Source organism: Sturnira hondurensis, unplaced genomic scaffold (genome assembly GCF_014824575.4).
Source record: "Sturnira hondurensis isolate 20B ecotype Veracruz unplaced genomic scaffold, ASM1482457v3 Scaffold0014745, whole genome shotgun sequence".
Classification (NCBI taxonomy): domain Eukaryota; kingdom Metazoa; phylum Chordata; class Mammalia; order Chiroptera; family Phyllostomidae; genus Sturnira; species Sturnira hondurensis.
This window is the reverse complement of record NW_028087376.1, coordinates 780,756-800,984: the sequence shown is the minus strand read 5'-3', so window position 1 is coordinate 800,984 and position 20,229 is coordinate 780,756. Positions and strand designations below refer to the sequence as shown.

The 20,229-nt window shown below is 40.1% G+C and overlaps 1 protein-coding gene across 1 annotated transcript in view; it reads left to right on the top strand.

The window, feature by feature from the left end:
* The first annotated feature begins 457 nt into the window (after positions 1-457).
* The window catches only part of CNTNAP4 (contactin associated protein family member 4), a 252,791-nt gene continuing 233,019 nt past the window's right edge, over positions 458-20,229 (top strand). Inside the window, exon 1 of the mRNA XM_037063587.1 lies at positions 458-670. Within this exon, the coding sequence (XP_036919482.1) occupies positions 586-670 (85 nt within the window). The 5' untranslated portion in view covers positions 458-585. The remainder of the gene's footprint in view (positions 671-20,229) is intronic.

The following is a 20,229-nucleotide window of genomic DNA, read 5'->3' as shown; positions in this document are numbered from 1 at the left end:
TAAGTTGACTGGCTCTGCCAAAGGCAAGACCTCCGGAAAATTGGGAGGCTCTGCCACCTCCCCCCTCCCCCGACCCACATCTCTAGAGGGGAGAAAGGGGTTAAGGATTATTGGAGAATGGAGGAGAGGGAAGGGAGCCCCGAGGAGGCCCAGGAGCAGCAGGCCAACCTCCAGGTCCAGCTTTCATCAGCAGCTCAGGGTGTAGCTCTGAGCGCTGCTGTGAATTTGGAGGAGGGATGCTGCTGTCAATTTGTGGGACCGCTGCTGCGAGGAGTGGGCGTGGCCTCGGCGGTGTGGATGCTTGTTAGGAAAGATGCTGTATGCTTTTTAGAGAGAAGTCAGGGCTGTGGTGTGTGTGTTCGCGCGCGCCTGAGTGAGAGAAAGAGAGAGAGAGAGAAAGAGAGAGACAGTAGAGAGAGTAGAGGGAGAGGGAGAGGGAGAAGGACTGGAGAAAAGAGGGAAGGAGGGAGTGAGGCTGAGAGACCCAGAGGTGCTGCAGACAGAGCTGGGAGAGGGGCTGAGAACAGGGTTAGAGCGGTCGGAGAGCCACTCAAGACATTTTGGGGAAGCCCAATAAATGTGAACATGGGGTCTGTCACCGGAGCTGTCCTCAAGATGCTACTTCTGTTATCTGCTCAAAACTGGAGCAGGGTCATAGCTGGGAATTCCTGTAAGTATACAGCAGATGATATACACTTGCGGGGGGGCTGTCTGCAAAACTTTAATTCTGTTGTTTTGATGATTATTATTTGCAACTGAAACTGCAGCAACTGAAATACAGCTCTAAATGAAGCATCATTTAAACCTTCTGCAAATATGACTGGGTTTACACCTGTCTTTTCTCTTAGTCTGGTCAAAACATGCAAAGTGTCATTTCTCTTTTTGTCTGTGAGCAGAATCTTATCCTTCTGTCTTTGAATATTCATTGAGAAAGCTCAAGTTCTAGTAAAACATTAAATTAGCGTCTTAACCAGGGAGTAGCCTGCAAATGTCTTCATTTCTTCCTTTTTTAGAATTTCTGAATTTTTTGAATTATGTCTAATAAGAAAACAACTGGCAGACTTTACATTATGCTGCATTAGCTTAGATTCCTGAAGTGGGCAATTTGGCAGACTGATAGCTGGCTACATCTTTAAAACGTTGCCAGGCTCATAACTGAAACGTACTGCAGAATTCAGGGGCAGAATTGGTGGAGGTGAACCTCAACGTTAAGAACTGTGCCCTCACTGCTAAAAGAACGAGACTTAAGCACGCTGGAAAGAGGGGACTTGATTCCTCCCTTTTGCTAAAGGAAAAACGGTCTGCTGATTTTTCAAAGATATTATTCTTTAGTGATTGAATTTTGAACTTTATAAATTTGTGATTGAATATTCTGAGTCTGAGTTAATTGATTCAGGGGAGATTTATAAAGATTTTAAATATTCAAAGTAATTTGGCAGAACTCCCTATATCCGCTTTTTATTAGAGATAGAAAAAGTTTTCAAAGTTATATTTGGCTTAAAATGTCTAAATGGGGGAATTTTCCCCTCTTTGATGGATGATAAACAAGCTCTGAAAATACAACTTTTTATTTCTTTCACAGATTTTAAAGGAAAAGCTCACTTGCTTTTCAAGAAAGGGGTATGAGGCCTATTTAGGAATCTATGTTGCTGTCATGTAACCAGGTTTCCATTGGGGGTAGGTTACAAATAAGCCAGCAGTGAGGCATTTGCTGTGGCACATCCCTTGAGTACACTGAAGTGCTCTGATATGGGAAGAACATTATAAGTGACCTTACTGGTACCAGCCAAATGTCCATTTACACTGCATGGCTACTGTGATTTTGTGTTTGCATTTGGTATTGGCTCATTTAGTGACGTGATGTGTCTGTTGTTCCGAAAGGAGAGAACTTCACTTGAATGCTGCCCTGTGTTTCAGAGTCAGTGTTAATTTGGGTGAATAAGAATCCTGTGAGTCAGTAAAACATGCATATTTTTACCAAGTGAAAGCCGTGGAATGCTGTAATGGCAGCACGTGACCCCCTCTGCGTCAGTCCGACAATCACAACACACGCACACACACAAAGTTTTGTAGAAAAGGCATAAATAATTCATCCTCCAACCACTGAAGTTCAACCAAAAAGGAAGGCACTAGAGGTCACTCTTTCAATGTAATGCACATGCCTGGAAGCACCCTTCCCTGAAAAAAAGCAGAGCTGACGTCTGGCCTAGCAGAGCCGTGTCTTTTCCACACACTGCCCGTATTTGGGTTTGAAACATACTGGTGGGATTGGTTTCACGACTAGTTGTTTATATTCGTTTGTTTTCTTGAAGTCTAGTAAAAGGCAGACCGACATTGAAAAGCTTTCTTTTGAAGTGTGTCTTCCCAGTACAGGAAAGACGAGGTGCTGAAATCTGAGGGGAGCAGGTTTTCATCAGTGCTTAACTCTGGCCGAGTCTGCCTCTAATGCTTAAAATTTCAGTCCTGGCTCTGTGTTCTGTCAATCCCGGTTTGTTCAAGGAAGTGCTTTTAGACCTTTCCAAGCATTTGATAAACTCGAGGAACCTGAATAATTTCAAATTATTAGGAGTGTTTCGATAAGGAAGTTGGAGCTCTTGGTTACTGTATGTTGAATGGACAGTTTTTAGAGCGTCAAAATGCAGTTAAGTGACTTCAGATCATTAAAGTTGCATTTAGTAATCTCTTGTTGATGTTACTTTGATAGTATGATTTGCAGCAATGTGTATAAAAGAAAAAATATTTCCCAGTTTTTATTTTAGTTTCTATACTTAGTGAGTTTTGTTTTTTGGAAGGGAGGGAGCCAAGTCTGCTCATGACTGAGGCACTTCATGCGCTCTGTCCTTTTTGGAAGAACGAGTGCGTGTGTTCACCAGCAGATGGGGGTTCCGTGCACGGACCGGCGACCATCACCCATGCGGGCACTTTAAAGTGTCGCACAGTGACTCCAACAGCTATTTGGGCGAGACTTTACAGTAAAACATGAATTGGTCTTGAGTACCAATGGTAAAGCAGGGAGAACTGAATATAAATGAGGGACATTAAAGGTCAGTTTTTCGGGTGAAAAGATCCCCTCCCCGTATGTACATCAGATTCACCAGGGGCACGTCTGTCACCCCCTGAGGCAGCCCGTGGCTGCAGTGGGAAGGCTTTCTTGGGGCAGGACTCCGAGCAGCGGACACAGCCCAGGGGCCAGGCACTGCATTTGGAGGTTAGGTGATCTACTTAATCAACAGGGAAACTCTACATTAGAAGGATTCTGTGCACACATATGTGTTCACGTGTGTATACAGTGGTGGGTAAAAGTTGGTTTACAGTTGTGAGTACACAAAACAGACTTTATTCTTGTAATATTTATTAATTTTGTGTTATTTTCCATACACACAACTGTAAACCTACTTTTGCCCCACCCTGTACATATTCATGTATATGTGTATGTGTAAATGTGTGTAAACCACCAGACCCACGTGCTCACACACTTTTGGTGTCTTTGCTTACTCCTTATCTGTCGAAAGATAAAATATGTTGTATGCACCACATTCTTTGTCTACAAGCGCCCTGTTGACATTACGAAAGCAGCGAACCAGCCCAGGTCTTTCCTCTTTGTTTTGGTCAAGATGAGTTTGTTATTACAGCAAGGTGCCCCTTCCATGCAAACTTAGAGCCAGATTCCTGTGAAAGGGCTTGGTCTTTGAGATGTCGCACAGGTGTCGTGTCTTCACTTGCTGCTAAGAGACATGCCCTGAGAAGGAAGTCATCTCTTTATTTGATAATCACTCTAATGCACCCAAATTTTCTTTCTGACCCTTAAAATGTTGTTGGGGTGTGGTTGACTCATCCCAGAAAAAGGAACAGGTATAAGTACTTAGGCAATGAAGAGTTTTGCTTTCCTTTTTACTCTTGCAGATTATGTGACGGAGGTTCTTTGGCCTCAAGTATACTGAGCCTTACTCTGAGAATATTAACTGTTCACCTAGTAGCTTATGAATGACTTACAAGGTAACTGCTCCCTGTGTTCTTGCTTCTCTAAACAAAATAAAGTCTGTATCTGATACCCTGAAAGAAGCCCTAAAGAATATGTTAAAACCAGCAGCAGGTGAAGGTGATTACTTGAGCCCAGGGGTTACTCCTGGGGATGCTGTAATGTAACCTGAATGCAACTGACAGATTCTCAGATTATGAAAACTCAACCTTGTAGTCCTTTTTGGAAGTTGCTTCTTTCCTCCTTCTCCCCCAAATTTCTGTCCATAGCAAAAATGGCTATAATAGTGAAGTGCTGCTAAAATACAACTGTATGATGCAATGCCTCAGTAGCTGGCCATTACACATGAGGGGCATGCATGTTGACTCACTTTTCTAACAGCAGTACTGATGTCCTTCAATTTGTTGCATTCTTCCTGCTTCTGATAGCATGCGCCCTAAATCGCTTTTCATAGGAGCAGCCTGCCACTGTGGGAATAACACAGCTCCTAGCTGACATGGGGTCAAATATACGACTTTCACACGGTATGTAGTGCTTACTCTAAGTAATGAACATTTAACATCTTCTAAGTTAATTTTGGAATTTGTATCACATATACAATTCCTTAATGGGAGCCAATTTGTAGATCAAGATTGAATTAATTTACCTCTCAAGTGAAAACGAATTAATAGAACATCAGTTGTGCAAAGATAATGTAATATTTAGCCCCAAGGCGGGGTGACATGTGGCCCTTGGACGGATCTGGCCCACTGCCTGTGTTGTACAGCCTGTGAGGAAAGAATAGTTTTTACATTTTTACATGTTTGAAAAGAGCCAGAAGGAGAATTCTTTATTGTAAATAATTATGTAAAATTCAAATTTCACTCATTCATTCTTCTCATTAGTAGACCTATATGGCAAAAATTCATACTCAGTTATTATTATACTTTGAATTTTTTCAATAAAATTTCCCCCCAAATTGATTTTTCTCTTGTTATATAAGGACCTACATAATGTTCTTTTTTTAAAAAAAGATTTTATTTACTTTTAGAGAGAGCAGAAGAGAGGGAGAAAGAGAGGGACAGGAGCATTGACATATGAGAGATACATCAATTGGCTGCTTCTCACATGCCCCCAACTGGACACCTGGCCCTCAACTGGGCATGTGCCCTGAGTGGGAATCGAACTGGTGACCCTTCAGTTCACAGGCTAGCACTCAATCCACTGAACCACTCCAGCCAGGGCCTATTGTTTACTAACTGATCGGTCCTTTATAGAAAAAAGTGTTGACACTTGATTTAAGTAATACACAAATAAAATGACGAAGCACAGATACTCTGATAAAATTTGGTTGTGATTATTAGCACACAAAGGCACACTTACAGAGTTCTGGAACAGGAGGTAGTCACTGCTGTTGCCAGGAACTGTACACCAGAAGAAACCTCCCAGTTAGTACCATCTTCATAAACTTCCTCTCACAGACTTTATTGTTCAGAGATCTTATTTCAGTGAGTATGAATTATTTATAACTATTTGTAAAGTTTCAGCAGTTTTGGCTGCTAAAAGGGCACTTTCAATCTCAAGTAATCCCATTAGTATAAGAAGTTCAATAAACTTTATAAGTAATTGTATCTTAGACATTTTGACTAAGAATTCTGTTGATATTTTGTGTTTTTGTGAGTATGAAATATTCTACCCTGTGCTTGTCAGAAACTTGTGTCTGGAAACTCCAGTTGTCAGAGGGAAATGGCCTTACTGGGAGAGTGTACTGGTCTCCCTGACTTTTTCATAGAAGATTCCTGAGAATTCTGAAGTTGGCACACTTTCTAGAGTGACTTGAAACTGGATTTTCATTTATGCACTGCCCACTGAGAATTCATAGTAATTAAGCAGGTGCCTTTCACCTACTCATGCCAAAATAATTAATTTTTTTATGTAAATGACTTATCTGTTTGGAATTGTATTTATTTTTCATGTGTAAGAACTGAAGATCAGCCTCATTTTATTTACATTACACTCTTTACTACAATGTTTTTGAAAAGTTTAAGTTAAAAACTATAGTGGGATATAATATTTACAAAATTCCTTGAAATTCCATTATAGCATGTCTTCACCCCAAATGGCCAAATGTCAAAATAATTTACTTTTAATAATATTGTTTATAACATCTCATCTTCAGTACAGATTTATATCTTAAAAAAGACAGATTTCCAACTCAGAGACAGCCTAGGGCAGTCTCATGGAGTTTACTGAAATGCAACTTCCTTTGACTGTCGGAAAGAATTGTGCTGGATTCAAGACTGTTCATTCTGAATAGATAAGAGATGGTAATGTTCACATTACATGGTTCTAATTTTGTTTGTATAACAGAGTATCAGTCTTGCTTTACAAATACGGTTTCTCACAGTTTGATGCTATGTTTATCCCTTTTATCTTGGATAGGTCAATATTGGAGTCTTGATATTGTCAATTAATGACTTTTCGGTTGCCAGTGAGGTTATCTAAGCAGTCCTTCCCTGTCCTTCCTAAAAATCTTTTTTATCTCCTCAGTGATTAGGGGTTTATGGAGCGGCTTAGCCCTGAAACCAGTGGGAAGAATAATAAGGATTTATCCAACTTGTTACATAAATCCCAAGTATGCATATTTGGATTGGTAGGGGAATATTTCCGGTGAAATCTCAAATAATGCAGGCTTGGACCAGGTTTTTTCCAGTGGCCTGGTGTTTCAATGATTGCTTAGCTTTTTTTTCCTTTTATTTTTATTGATTCAGAAATTGTAGCATTGATAATTTGCTTAGTATTTATCTAGAATCATCGCAACTGTCCAAGTGAACTAGTGTGATAGGGAAGGGTGAGTCCATCGCTGAACACGTGCTTCCAGTAGGAGCTGTTTCATGAAGTAACTTCGTTGGGGACATGAAACGGCCTGTGTTGGTGGTGGTGGTGGTGGGCGGGTGAGTTCTCCTGGAGCATATGGGTAGCTGCTTGGTATTTCAGTTAGAAACTTCCAAACATACTCTTCAGCAAATGCATCTTTAAAAACAGGTCTTGTATTGTAGCATCAACTGTTAACGTTAGTTTGGTCACTTAAAAAAATTTCAGAAAGAGAAATAAAGGCCCCAAACTAAAAAAAATGTGATGCTTTAAGAAACCTTGTGACTACCACTGAAGAGTCCTTCTTAAAGGAAAAATAGACTCATGAAAAGACTCATAAAAATAGACTATAAAAATCTCAAAAAACCTCAATTAACTGAGTGTATTGAAAGAAATAATTTACCCTGAGGGTTAATATTGTAATTTGAAGGCTTTGAGTTTTTAAAAAAAGTTTTAAAGGTTTACATTTTCTTAAGAAATGATAGTTTACTCATAACTCTGTTACCATAAATTGCATTTCAGAATAACAAAGATATCATTGACCATAGGGTTATCCTCTTACTTTTGGGGGGAAACTTTCATGTGTGAGATTTCAACGTTTAGATTTTTCAGTGAGTGCTAAGGCTGTAGTTGTCTGGCAGTGTGGTTCTGGCATGTACATATTTGTTTGACTTCTAGAGTTATCATTCCCAGTTTACAATCTAGGATTTTAGATCCTTCTCAGTGCACGTCTCTCCAGGGTCCTGGCAACTCTGTGTTGGTAAGGACCAAATCTGACACGTTACTGCCCACGTGAGGGTGTGTTTGTTTCCCAGTTGGCTTTTGGGGGATAAAGCTTTTTCCAGAATGTCTTTTGCCCAGGTATTCATGTGTGTGGTGCCTGACACTGGGGCATTATGTAATGGGAAAGAATGCCCATGTGAAATGCGTGACACATTGTCATCATTGCTTCAGTTCTCCTGAGGAAAATTGGTGTTTGGAAGAGGAAGAGCATGTGTAATTTTTTCTCCCAATGAATTTTCATCATGGTTCATGGAAAAGTGGTACTCTGGTAATAAAGCTGGAGCAATAGCATAACAGGAGGTAAAAATGAGCCTGTTTATGTTACAGTTAATGAGTCATTCCAATGTAATAATTGGAAAAGTGAGTGAAGCCTAGAAACATTTGACATCTTAAGTAGTTTAAAATTAGTAACTATAAAAATTTTAATGCCGTAAGTATTTAATAGAGAAGTGATGAAATTTACCTCTAAGGTTTTTAGATCACAAAGGAAAAAAATGGTATGACATGTATCAGTTGGCCTGAAGCTCTAATTACTTTTTTGTTTTGAAAATTAAGTACCTCTTTATTACTTAGCAGTGCTGTAGAATAAGATATTATATACTTCTAAATTGTAAAAGACATATTTGTTTCTGTAACCACTTTTTTCCCCACCGGCAATTATGATAATCACAAGTGACGTCATGGCAGGTGTTAGTTTGGTGAGAGCATGTAAATACATAAAGTCTCCTGCCTTCCCAAATTACATTTATTGTATCATTTAAGACAAACTATAACCTGTACTTTTGTTACTTGGTTTACTCTGCAGTTATAACCTATTCAGAAATATTTTTAAATGTCCTTTGAGTGAGAGGTATTGGGCCCAAGCCCTGGCATCGGTAGACGCCTGGATGACATTGAACAGACACTTGAACCTGTGGCCCACAGCTGAGAGCCCCATGTTCTCCTGCCAATATAAACCAATTACCATTGCTATCCCAGACCCAATGGTGAGATTTCTTAAAAAACTTGAGAAAATGAAAATTCCCTCTTGGCTAATAGCTTTGCTCTAAAAATCGAATGTATCTTTAGATCTTCAAGACTTATCTTTAGTTTTAAAAGTTATTAACATGTTTGTCCTTTCAAATATGTTGGTCAGCAAATAACCAAGAAGGAGGAACTAAATTGATAGTGGTCTGTAAGGAGAATGAGCTGCTGAAATGAAATTGTCCCTGTGAGTGTGCACGCTCCGCAGGGCACGCTTGTGTTGGACGGTGCAGTGGTGGAAATTGGGGGGTGGTCTGCACTGGTGAAGACATTCGCCAAGGGGGCACATCTTGAACTGAGTAGTGGCAGGATGTAGAACACAGTTGTTACGTGTGCCAGCATACCAGAGTAATCTTCTGTATGGTTTTAAAACAGTACCCTGTATTAAAAAATAGCAAGAGGCCTTTTGGGATCCAGTTTAAACTCATCCTCAACAGAGGGACAGTGTTGCCTGTTTGGGTCCCAAAGTGCTTTATTTTCTAGTGTATGACAAAAACCTCAGCGTCCCTAACACCTAACTCAATTTCTCTTAATTTCCAGGGGGCTCGTCTCCCTGAGAACATCTGAACATCTGAACATGGCAATGGAAGCAGAAAATGACAGGAGAGATCTTGGCTTTAAAATCACTGGAGAAGTTGAAGGCTGCTTTAACTCTGGGAGACAGTGGGGGACTGGTGCCAAGAAAAGGGCGTTATGAACAAAGCTTAACATTTTCCACGTAGTTCACTCTGTCCCTGAATTTTGGCCAACTTTGAACAAAAGGAATCTACCTCCAAGGCAAAAAGTTGCATGGATGCTTAGTGATCCCCATGATTAAGGATTTATAATACATATTTGCATTTGCCATGTTTCAGATGTTTGGGGCTTAATTAAAAGAACATTGCTAAAATAAAAGCAATTCTATCTAAAGTGGTGGTGAGGGAATTCTGTGCAAGGTTATAAAGCTGCTCAATTAGGCTCTTTTGTGCTGTTGCACGTGTGATTGCTGTGCTTATTCGAACTGTTGTACTTTACCACAGAGGCTGTGTTATAATCCTGTGAAGAAAACTTCACATGCCTGTGAAACGTTACAACACAACCTCAAGTATCGTAACACTTGTAACCTTTCCTAAAACAGATAAAAGAGAGAGGTAATTTGGTGAAAGGACTAGAATCCATTTAAGAAAGCAAAGAGCAAACACTGAAGATAACATTTCAGTTTCTTAAAATCACAGCATCCTATGGGACCTAATCACAAAATGGAACATGATAAAATATTTTATAGGCAAACACATCTACTAGAGAAATAAAAAATGTAGGCTAATTAAAGTATGCTGTAGAATTGTAGGTACTACAAATAAAATTGTGATTATAATAGTATGCCATGATTGGCATATAAACCTGAGCCAGTCACTCGTTGGTGTGGCCTTGTAAGTGACCACATTCATTTCTTGAAAGCCTTGCTTTGTGCTTGCCTAGGGAATGGTTTCTTTCTCAGTTGCTATATAATTGCAACATGAAATAGATTAGCATGAAAAGAATGTATGTAGTATCATTAATCACTGAACCATTCTCTAGAGAAGACGCTGGCAGTTCTCTGTTGTTCTTAGTTAGCAAAAGTGAGCCATCCGTTATCATTTTCCTCTTTCATTTTTCTGGTTGTGAGGATGACCTGGCTGTGGCATCTGTCATCTTAGTGATTGCCAGGACTGATTTGGCTGATAACAACTGGAGAGGCAGCTGTCCCCTTCCTCCCTCACCACTTCCTGGGGTTCCCGTGCCTTTGATTCCATATCATACACTATTTTAAATACTACACATAGTATTGTACTTTTAGGTATGTTTTCTATAATGCGTGGATGTAATCCATTTGTAGGTTTGTATCAAAAGAGAACACAAGTCTTACCATGCAGACATTTCATTGTTAGGTGTTGTCAACATTAAGTGCAGACATTAGCACAGCAAACAAAATACCTTCCTACTCTGGATTTGCTGGTCTTCCCATGTGTGTCTGTCTTCACTGCTTTGTCACCCGTGCTGTCCCACCCCCAACCCCATGTCCTCTAGCCTCTATCATCTGGCCTTTGCATCAGTCGTGTCCTTCACCTGAATTGCCCTCAGTCACTGATTTCTAAATCCACTTGGAAAGCTCCTACACAGAGCTTGCCTAACCCTAACCTCCTTCCTCTATGGGGTCTCTCGCTGGATCAGACCACCCCAACTCCCACCATTCTCCTAGCAGAAATTCCATAGCACCTGGAGTGTTCGGCTGTTCCTGCCCTGATGGAGAGTGAAAAACTGGGTGAGGAAAAGATGCCTCCTTTATAAACCTGTACAAATGTTTGAAAGGCTATGACATTGTCTGCAGCACTTAGCTCAGTGCCTGGGGCAGAGAGGTTGTTTGGTAAATGTGGAAAGAGCACACCAATGGGTTTTTTTCAGTTGAAACACACACAAAAAAGAGGCTAGATAAATTGGATCAGTACTGTGAATTAGTTTAATAATGAACAAGTTGTTTTTATTTAGAAGACCACTTATTTTTGCTGTTTTTAAAACTTTATTTGGTTTTGTGTTTGTCTTATCACATTTCATTTACTTAGGTCAAGTACTTCATTTCCGTCTGTCATAATCCATTAGGATGCATATTATCATGGCCAACTTACTGTTACTGTTTCTTGCCATCTCTCTCTTCCCTTCTCTACCTCCTGTTTACTTATATATAACACAGTTTGATAGGCCACTGTGTGAAATCCTTTGGACAGAGGATCCTCAGTGGACGAAGGAACGGTGCATCCAGAGCGGAGAGGCGGAAGGGCGTCTTGTGCCTGTCCTCCCCCACCCCCATGCCTCCCAGTCATCCCCTTTGATTTGGAGACTTGTACAGCACAGTCCTCTCTACCTTCCGGGAAGAAACTTCAACTGGTTTATCTCTCTTCGACTCATTTCCTTTATGTTGGCCTTTATTTTACATTTTCCTGTTTGAAGACCTTGGTCCTTTACAGAGAGCAGAAGAAAATTAAAGTTAGTTTTCTATTTTCTTGCTTCATCATTGGCTTTAGAGTGTACCTGCAGTTTCCTTGCTCTTCTTTGCCTACAAATGTCTTTAGCCATTTCTTACAAGCACTAATGAGTTCTGTACTCATATTTTCCCCCTCTAATTGCACTCAGGTTCATTTTTTATTGTTTTCTTGTAACACGTCATCACCTTGTTTAGACCCCACCCCGTGCTTCTCCCTCCTCATTGTACACATTCGTGATTACGTAGTTCAGAGTTTCACACTCCGAACACTCCCAGTGTTGACGTGCATTACGATGAACAGTGACAAGTGCTCCTTTTGCAGTGGTCTCTGTGGACTCTGAGGTGGCACAGTGTACCTCACAGGCCTGAGAGGCAGACGGTATTATCACTGTTTTACAAACGAGAAAACTGAAGATTTAGGAGCTTCTTCCAGAGCCGTGGAATAAGGAAGAATAGAGCTGAGACTTGGGTCGAGCTTCAGTAAGGCCGAATTCATTGCCCTTTGGAATGTAACTCACCTTCTCCAGAAGCCTTTCAAAGCATCCCTCTGAGCATTAGAGGGCATGCATGCCCGTCTTCAGGGTTCCCTCTTTGGTATGAGAAATTCTAAGGAAACATGCTTGCTTCATTCTAAGGATTCTGTCATCTGTATTTATCAACAAGCTCTTGCCTACTAGTCTGGTGAACTGTCAAGCATCACTCAGTGTACATAACTGTAAAATGTTCCCCCTCTGAATGTACTCTGACCCCTCTCCTTGCTTCTTGGGGGACATAATTCAGTCCATCACAAGTATTCTCCCTGTTGGCAATTGCCTGCATAAAGTGACCTTTCTCTTGGTGTTTGGGAGAATTTTTGAAAGTTTAACAGCAGATATGTTGCTTTTACTGACTGAAACTTACCGAGTAATAGAAGCTGCCTTTGAGTTCCTCTTCAATGGCGCCACTGGTATCCCAGGTGGTGATCCCATCCGTTAGCTCCCACCACCTGGTTCCCACAGGGTGCGACTGCTACCCTGTCCCTTCTCTTGTTTCCTTTTATCTTCACCTGGTGCTGTCTGGCAGCCTCTACCTGAGAGTTGCTGGGTCCCTCCAAAATGTGCATATTAATGATGTAAACCAAAAATGCCTTCCTGTGATTTCCCAACAGTTTTGTATCTTTGAAGCAAGCCATTTCCTTTAGTGCTTTACTCTATGCTGTATTCTCCTTCCAATGAGCCTGAGAGATACACAGGTTGATAATTTACTGCCTTTTATTAAAATCACCTTTTCATTTATCACCTGCACTCCCACAGCAGTTATCACACGTATTATTTTATCCACTTCCAAATTACCTTCTCCTTCATGTTCCCAGGCTCCGGGCACATGGCGATGTGCTCTGTGTGTTTCTCATGTCCCCTTCCCTAAGGTCGATTTTGTACCTTATTTTCTCTGGCACTTTCCCACTGCTAATCTCCAGATCTCAGTGCACACAGATTCTCTCTTTAATTTCTGTGATGCCTTCTATGAGTAGCCCCAGACAAACAAACAAAACATAAATAAAACAAGCAGTCATCATTCTAATGACGTCTTTAAGTTCAATTTAAGATTTGTCTAATTTTAAATTTGTAGAATGCCCTCCTCATCCCGGGAATTGGGACGGATATTTGCCATACATTATTTCACTCCATCTTAGTGCAGCATCTGTTCACGCCCAGTCATTTCTTCACGCACGTCTTCTCTTTTCCACTTCGTTTCTCTTGTGGCTAAGTCGTCCTTGTATTTGTCTTTTTTAATGGTTCATAGCAACCTATGGAGTGGATGTGTTCTTTTTTAAACATTCCTCTCTTTTGAACCAATTGGTTGTTTATTGACTTATTTTTAAACTTTTAGCCTACCAATATTCGTTTTCAGTTGTGTATGGCTGTCTTACAAGTCTATAATTCTCTAAGAGTCTTTTTAACCATTTACAAATGTCAGTCATGAAGTGTTCAATGTCTTTGTTCCACTCTGGCAAAAATACAAATTTCTTTTGGAAGGAGAACTTTAAAGCCATAGCTCTCTTACACCTTTCCCTTTTGTGTCCAAGAATCCATAACACTTACACATGGTTTCTGTGTCTCTTCCAGCAGTATCACATGTTCAGACATGAATCAGAGGTGGTAGGTAGAGATTGCCGTGGTTGACAGGTCTCAGAAGTGCATCTGTCACCCTGCAGGACACCTGCTCCCTCATCAATCGGTCTTGTCAGCTATACACACAGCCATCTCATCTCTACAGCCTGTAGCAGAAGCATCGATCATCCCTACATGTGTCTCTCTCAGGAGCTCAGGTCCTGTGGCCTCTGATGGGCGAATGCAGGCCGGGTTGTAGCCGTGAGCCCAGTGTCGTCTCCAGAAGGCAAGAGTCGCTATTTATGGGGAGAAGCTCTGAGCTGCTTTGAGCAGCTTCTCCCTTGAATTTTGATTTCCTTGTAGTACATTCGAGTTTTGTCTTTTTAAAAAAAAATTATAATTTCTCCCTTTTTTGAGAGAAATTTCAACATCTCAAGAAAATACACTAGCATTTGTCAATACTTTTATTTCCTCTGTCACCAGAGACACCAACCTCTATTTTATGAAGATTATGGTGAAAAAGAAAACACTTCCAATTTACAGTTTTGAATGAGAACTCTGTTTTCACCGGGAAGCCAGTACCAGTACTCGAGTCAGGCTCCCAGGGTGTAGATATGATTCTGGAAATATCTGAGAGGACTTTAATATCAGATATTAATCCCAATCTCTTATTTTAAAAAGATAAAATATCAGAGACATTCAGGGCCTTACTCTTTTGCTGACTGTTGACCCCTATTCATCAGGCCCAGCTCTCTCTCTAGTCATGTCTAAGGCTTTTAACATTTCCTTCTTTTTACAGACAAGCAATACAGTACACCTTTGAATATCTGCTCTATCAAACAAAGCAATGGGATTATAATTATAATAATATTTTCTTTGATATAACTGTATCGATGAGCTGCTTTTTAGTCTCCTTCCTGTCTTCCTGACTACACAAGTAAAAAATATTGCAGTAAAGTGATTTTGTAGGGCATTGATAAATTGGTTCTAAAATGAATTTCTTCTTCATTTGAATAATACATTTTTTAGGTGGACTTCTGTAATTCTCCACTTAAGGCAATCTTTCATAAAGTATACCTTCACAGTTTTATAGCTACTTGTTTAGAACTAATTGGATATTGGTAAAAGTAAATATATTTAATCACACATTTCATATGCTAGGCAAAATACCAGGTGAAATACTATAAGTAAATGGCTAATCCTAGAATTGAAATTTATTGCATCTTTTAGAATGAAACTTTTTTTTATTGGAAGGTACAATTGATACCCCAAACTGAATGTAGCATTTTCAGCCTAGTGGTTTGAAGTGAGAGTTGTGATCAGCTTTTATTATTTTTGTTTGATAGACATTTCTTAAGCCTTACATTCTTCAAAAAGGGAGAGGTGCAAACAGAGGAAGTGCCTAGTTAACACATTAGTTTTCTGCTTATTTCCAAAGTGAGCGTCTGCCATTCAATCTCTAAAACAGTGACATGTGGATTGCTTGTTCCAGTCTGGGTGGTAGGGTGAAATTATAAGTCCCTGCCATTAGGGGATCCAAAACCAAATGGGGAAGACAAAAAGGTATGCCTTAAAGTAACACTAATAAAAAGCAGACTATGGCCCTGGCTGGTGTAGCTCAGTGGATTGAGTGTGGGCCTGTGAACCAAGGGATCACAGTTCCATTCCCAGTCAGGCCACATGCCTGGGTTGCAGGCCAGTTCCCAGCAGGGGGCACACAACAGGCAACTATACATTGATATTTCTTTCCCTCTCTCCTTCCCTTCCCCTTTAAAGATAAATAAATAAAATTTATTTTATATATTCAAAAACAGACTATGATATGCATACTTCAATCTGGATTTCTGATGTAATGCCATTCTGATTTATTTGGGGACCTATGTGTTACCTGCCATTTCCTTTAAAAAATCAATAAATGACCAGTCACATCACTAGAATAGGAGTTTTTGTATTTCTCACTGACTGTGAGTTGATGTTTAGACATTTATCCCTCTGCGTTACAGTAGGTGAGTATGTTCCGTGTTAAATGGACCCTGTAATTGCGCACTTTGGGACCTTGCTTATTTCTCAGTTGGCATTGGTGATTCAGAGAAAGAAATAAATACTAGCTAAGTATACTATAAGCATGTTTAGTGAGATAATGTTTACATTCCCTGGATGTCTTTGATTTCATACAATTACTCTTCACTGGGTTGGGGGGTTGTTCATCCAGTCTATTAAAGTGTTCCTTACCCTTGAAATTTCTGAGGTTTCTTGGGGTTTTACCTTACTCTGCTCATTTTATCCATTTCATCACTCAACAAGCATTTAGTAAGCCTCTATAGTGTGTTGCCTATCATTACACATTTTCAGTATCAGCAGTTTTGAAATGTTATGATGGTCAGAATCAGTAACTTCCTGTTAACAATTGAAAATGGAAGTTTTGACTTCCAAATACGTAAAGCCTTTGTAATCATACTTTATACCTAATGTCGTGCTTTTCTTTAAAACAAAAGTACAGTACTGTTCAGGGTGCTTTCAAGGTTGGCACTGTTAGTACAGGCACTGTTCTTAATCGGTGCTTTGGCCAGCTCTTGACCAGCCCACTCTGGCTTAGAGCTCAACTTTCTAGCTCTGCAGCAAAGCACAGCACAGCACAGTGTAATAGGTGTACTGAGAGAGTGACATATAGGGCATTTGGGGTGGTTATAGGCAGAACATCAGAGAAAGCTATTTCTGGAAGGATAAATGGCAGAGCCAAGAAGAGAAAGAAGGGGTACCACATTCCTGTTAGAAGGATCCCTGCAAGGGCAGGGAGGTTTTGCATGCATCACAGGTAGTCCCGAAGGACTGGCCGAAGGTGAGATGTGGCAGCAGCTAAAGCAAAAGAAATAGTCTCGAAGTGGCTATGTCACGAGGAGTCCTGTACGTAGTGCTAAGGACTAAGTATTTGACCCAGAATCCTGAAAGGGTCATCCTACTATTGTGTAATGGGCACACGTGTGTGTGTGTGTGTATGTGTGACAGTAATTAGATTTTCATTTTGTGAACTTAAAACTTTTGGCAAAAGTGAGAATGAGGAGGGAGAGGAATGAAATCTAACCTGGAACATAGGCATCAGATGTTTGGCTGTTGAGTTAATTCATATGAGAAGTAATAAGAGCAGCAGAATAGGCGAGAGGGTGACAGAGGTGATAAAGAGCAGGTGGCAGCCTTCCTCCGTGTGAACGTGTGAGACCGACCAACAGTGTCAGGACTGATGGAAAGCAGAGGTGCACAAGAGCCAGGAGAGATCAGCTCCTGTCGGTGGCTCTTACCTTCCTTTATCTCTTGCTTATCTTTTCCTTCTCTGCAAAGGATCATACTGAAAGGTTTTTGAGATTGCGTGTGATACGTACAATGCAATACTTACAAAGATTCGTGCCATGCTGTTACATTGAGTAAAATCTTTCTGAAACAAGACTTGTGCAAAATACTTTCGGCACTCTTATTTTTGGCAGGAACAAGAATATATCCTGAATTAAAGGTTTCATGCATGTTCTTCTTCCCCATAACTGATAACTCTGACATTTTTCTTGTCTCTCACTCAAATATCTGCCTTCATTCCACCCATGTGGCTCACATAGCACAGATTCAATACTTGCGCCTTGTGACCAAAGGCCAAGTTCCTGGAGTTGGGTTGTTTAGATGCTTTGGGACAAATACAGTCTGGATCAAAGTATCTGTCACTTGATGTATAAAAAGAGGACCTAGATGAAATGGAAAGGCAAAAATTAATTAAAATTTTACAATATACTCTTCAAGTTACATTTAATTAAACATTTACCAAGTGACTGCCATTTTGAAGCATGTATTAGAGAAGTTGTATAAAGAGAATGCGTAGACTCTGCTCTCAAAATGAAAAGGGGGGAGGGAGGGAGGGAGAGTGAGAGAGGGAGATGAAGGAGAAGAGAATGGGGAATGATACAATTCATTGCGATGCTACTAAGCGTACCATTTTGGGAATTGCCAACGTCACTTTGAATCCTTTTCTTTTGCTGTATGTAAGGATTCAGAAGCCATAGGTGAATGCTGTTGAATTATTGACCATATTCAATACCGCTAAGCATTGAGCAGAGCTGAGGTAATTGCCCCTCCAGAGAGCTTTAATTCTCCAGTGTGTTCTGCAGTGTTACACAGTCTTGTGAGATTTACAGTCTGTGGCAGGAAGCATTTGAGGCTTTCAGTTGCTCTCCGATGAAAAGTGTTAAATTTTTAAAATATGCCCATGGACATATCCAGCTATGAAGAAAACCCTGGAAGGAATGCAGTCAAAGTTGTTAAGAAGTAAGCATGATAATGGGGCTCAACCCTGCCACACTAGCACACGTGTCCACACTTGCCCCTGGGAGAGGACCTCAGCACGCAGAGGGCCAATTCCTAGTGAAAACAGTTTACTCCAAAAGACCCTCCGCGGTAAAGTTTAAGCTGCGTTATTTAGACTCGTGTTCAGAGCGTGTCCCTTCCTCTGAACAGTTACCGCCCGAGCGGAGTCAGGAACCACATGGGATCGCTCTTCCTCTGGGAGAGGACAAGTCTTCGTGAACAATCCTATTTAGAAAAAGAAACAGAGCTACAACTTTACTAATTTATAGAACTCAGAGGATTTATAGGAGGAAAGCTCTTTTTTTTAAGTGCTTTAGTATATTTAGTTACTACAGTGTTAGTGGCTGTATTCCCTGTTGTGAACTTCACATCCCTGTGACTACTTTGTGACTACCAATTTTGCTTCTTAATCCCTTCACTTTTTTCACATAGCTTCTCAATCCCCCCTCCTCTCTGGCAAACACCAATCTCTTCTCTGTGTCTGTGACTGTTTCTGTTTTGCTTGCCCATTTATTTTGCTCTTTAGAATCCACTTATAAGTGAGATCATATGGTATTTGTCTTTTTCTGTCTGACTTACTTCACTTAGCAAAATATCCTCTAGATTCATCCATGTTATCACAAACAGTAAGATTTCATGAATTGTTATGGCTGAGGAGTATTCCATTTTATATATGTACCACAGTTTTTTAATCCACTCATTTCTTGACAGCCATTTGTGTTGCTTTCATATCTTGGTTATTGTAAATACATACTGAACTACTATTTCATTGAAATATTGCTTAAAACCAGCAGACATATATTTAAAATTCTATTAGATAGGAATGTAGCCTGCCAATGAAATTCTCTATGTTGCAAAAAACTTGAGGTATTGAATCAACTATGATAAAAGATAATTACTTGCCCTGGCTGGTGTAGCTCAGTGGATTGAGGGTGGGCCTGCGAACCACAGGGTTGCGATTCAATTCCTAATCAGGGCACATGCCTGGGTTGCAGGCCAGGTCCCAGTGGGGTACACATGAAAGGCAACCATACATTGATGTTTCTCTCCCTTTCTCCTTCCCTTCCCTTCTAAAGAGAAATGAATAAAATCTTCAAAAAAAGATTACTTATTTTTATTGAAGTACAATAATATATTTATTATGTTGCAGTTCTAAAAAATAAAACAGGATCTATTGTCCCATATGTGCATATTATGAGTCCATTGACAGTGGAAATTAAATGTTTAGGACTGGGGAATGAGATAAATTTACAGGAAAATCTTGACTATAGTCTATCATTCAAACTCCCTCCAAGTTAATTGACATGCAGTCATCCTTCAGTGTCTATGTTCCAGGACCCTCAAGGATACAAATATCTGGGAATGCTCATGTCTCTCATATAAAATGGGGCAATATTTGCATATGGGCTACAGCAGGGTGTGCCTGTACACCACTTCTTCAATAATTGATACAAAATCAACAGTGCTTACGCATGTGGCAAATGCAAGTTTTGCTTTCTGGAATATTCAGCAATTGAAAAATTTTTTTGATCCACTGTTGGTCGAATCTGCTAAAATATGTGGGTAGATTGGGAAGGGGTAAAGGTAGGGCAGAAATGATGTTCAAATGGAGTTTGTACTATATACTGATTCCCTTTTCCTGATTGAGACTCAAAGTTGCCTAGAACCTGGTAGAGGTTTTTAATGTTATTTATTACAATGCCTTATCTTCAAAAAGTTAAATAAGCCAGCTTTTTTGCAGGTGATGGCTGGGGTGTCACTGATGCACATTTAAAGATATATCACTACAGAGAGTATACAGGGGTGGGCAGAAGTAAGTTTACAGTTGTGAGTATGAAAAACAGTTTATTTTTGTATCATTTATTGTATTCTTTATTTGTATTACAACTGCAAGCCTACTTTTGCCTACCCCTGTGTGCTGTCGTTAAAAGTAACAATGTTGGATGGGGAAAAAATAAGCCCAAAGACATCAGCAAGACATTTAAGTTCTCTGACCTTTAATCTCTCTTTTTTAAAAATTTTATTTATTTATTTATTTTTAGAGAGATGGAGAGGGAGGAAGAGAAACATCAATGTGTGGTTGTCTCTCTTGAGCCCTGCACTGGGGAACCTGGCTGCAACCCAGGCATGTGCCCTGCACTTGGAATTGAACCAGTGAC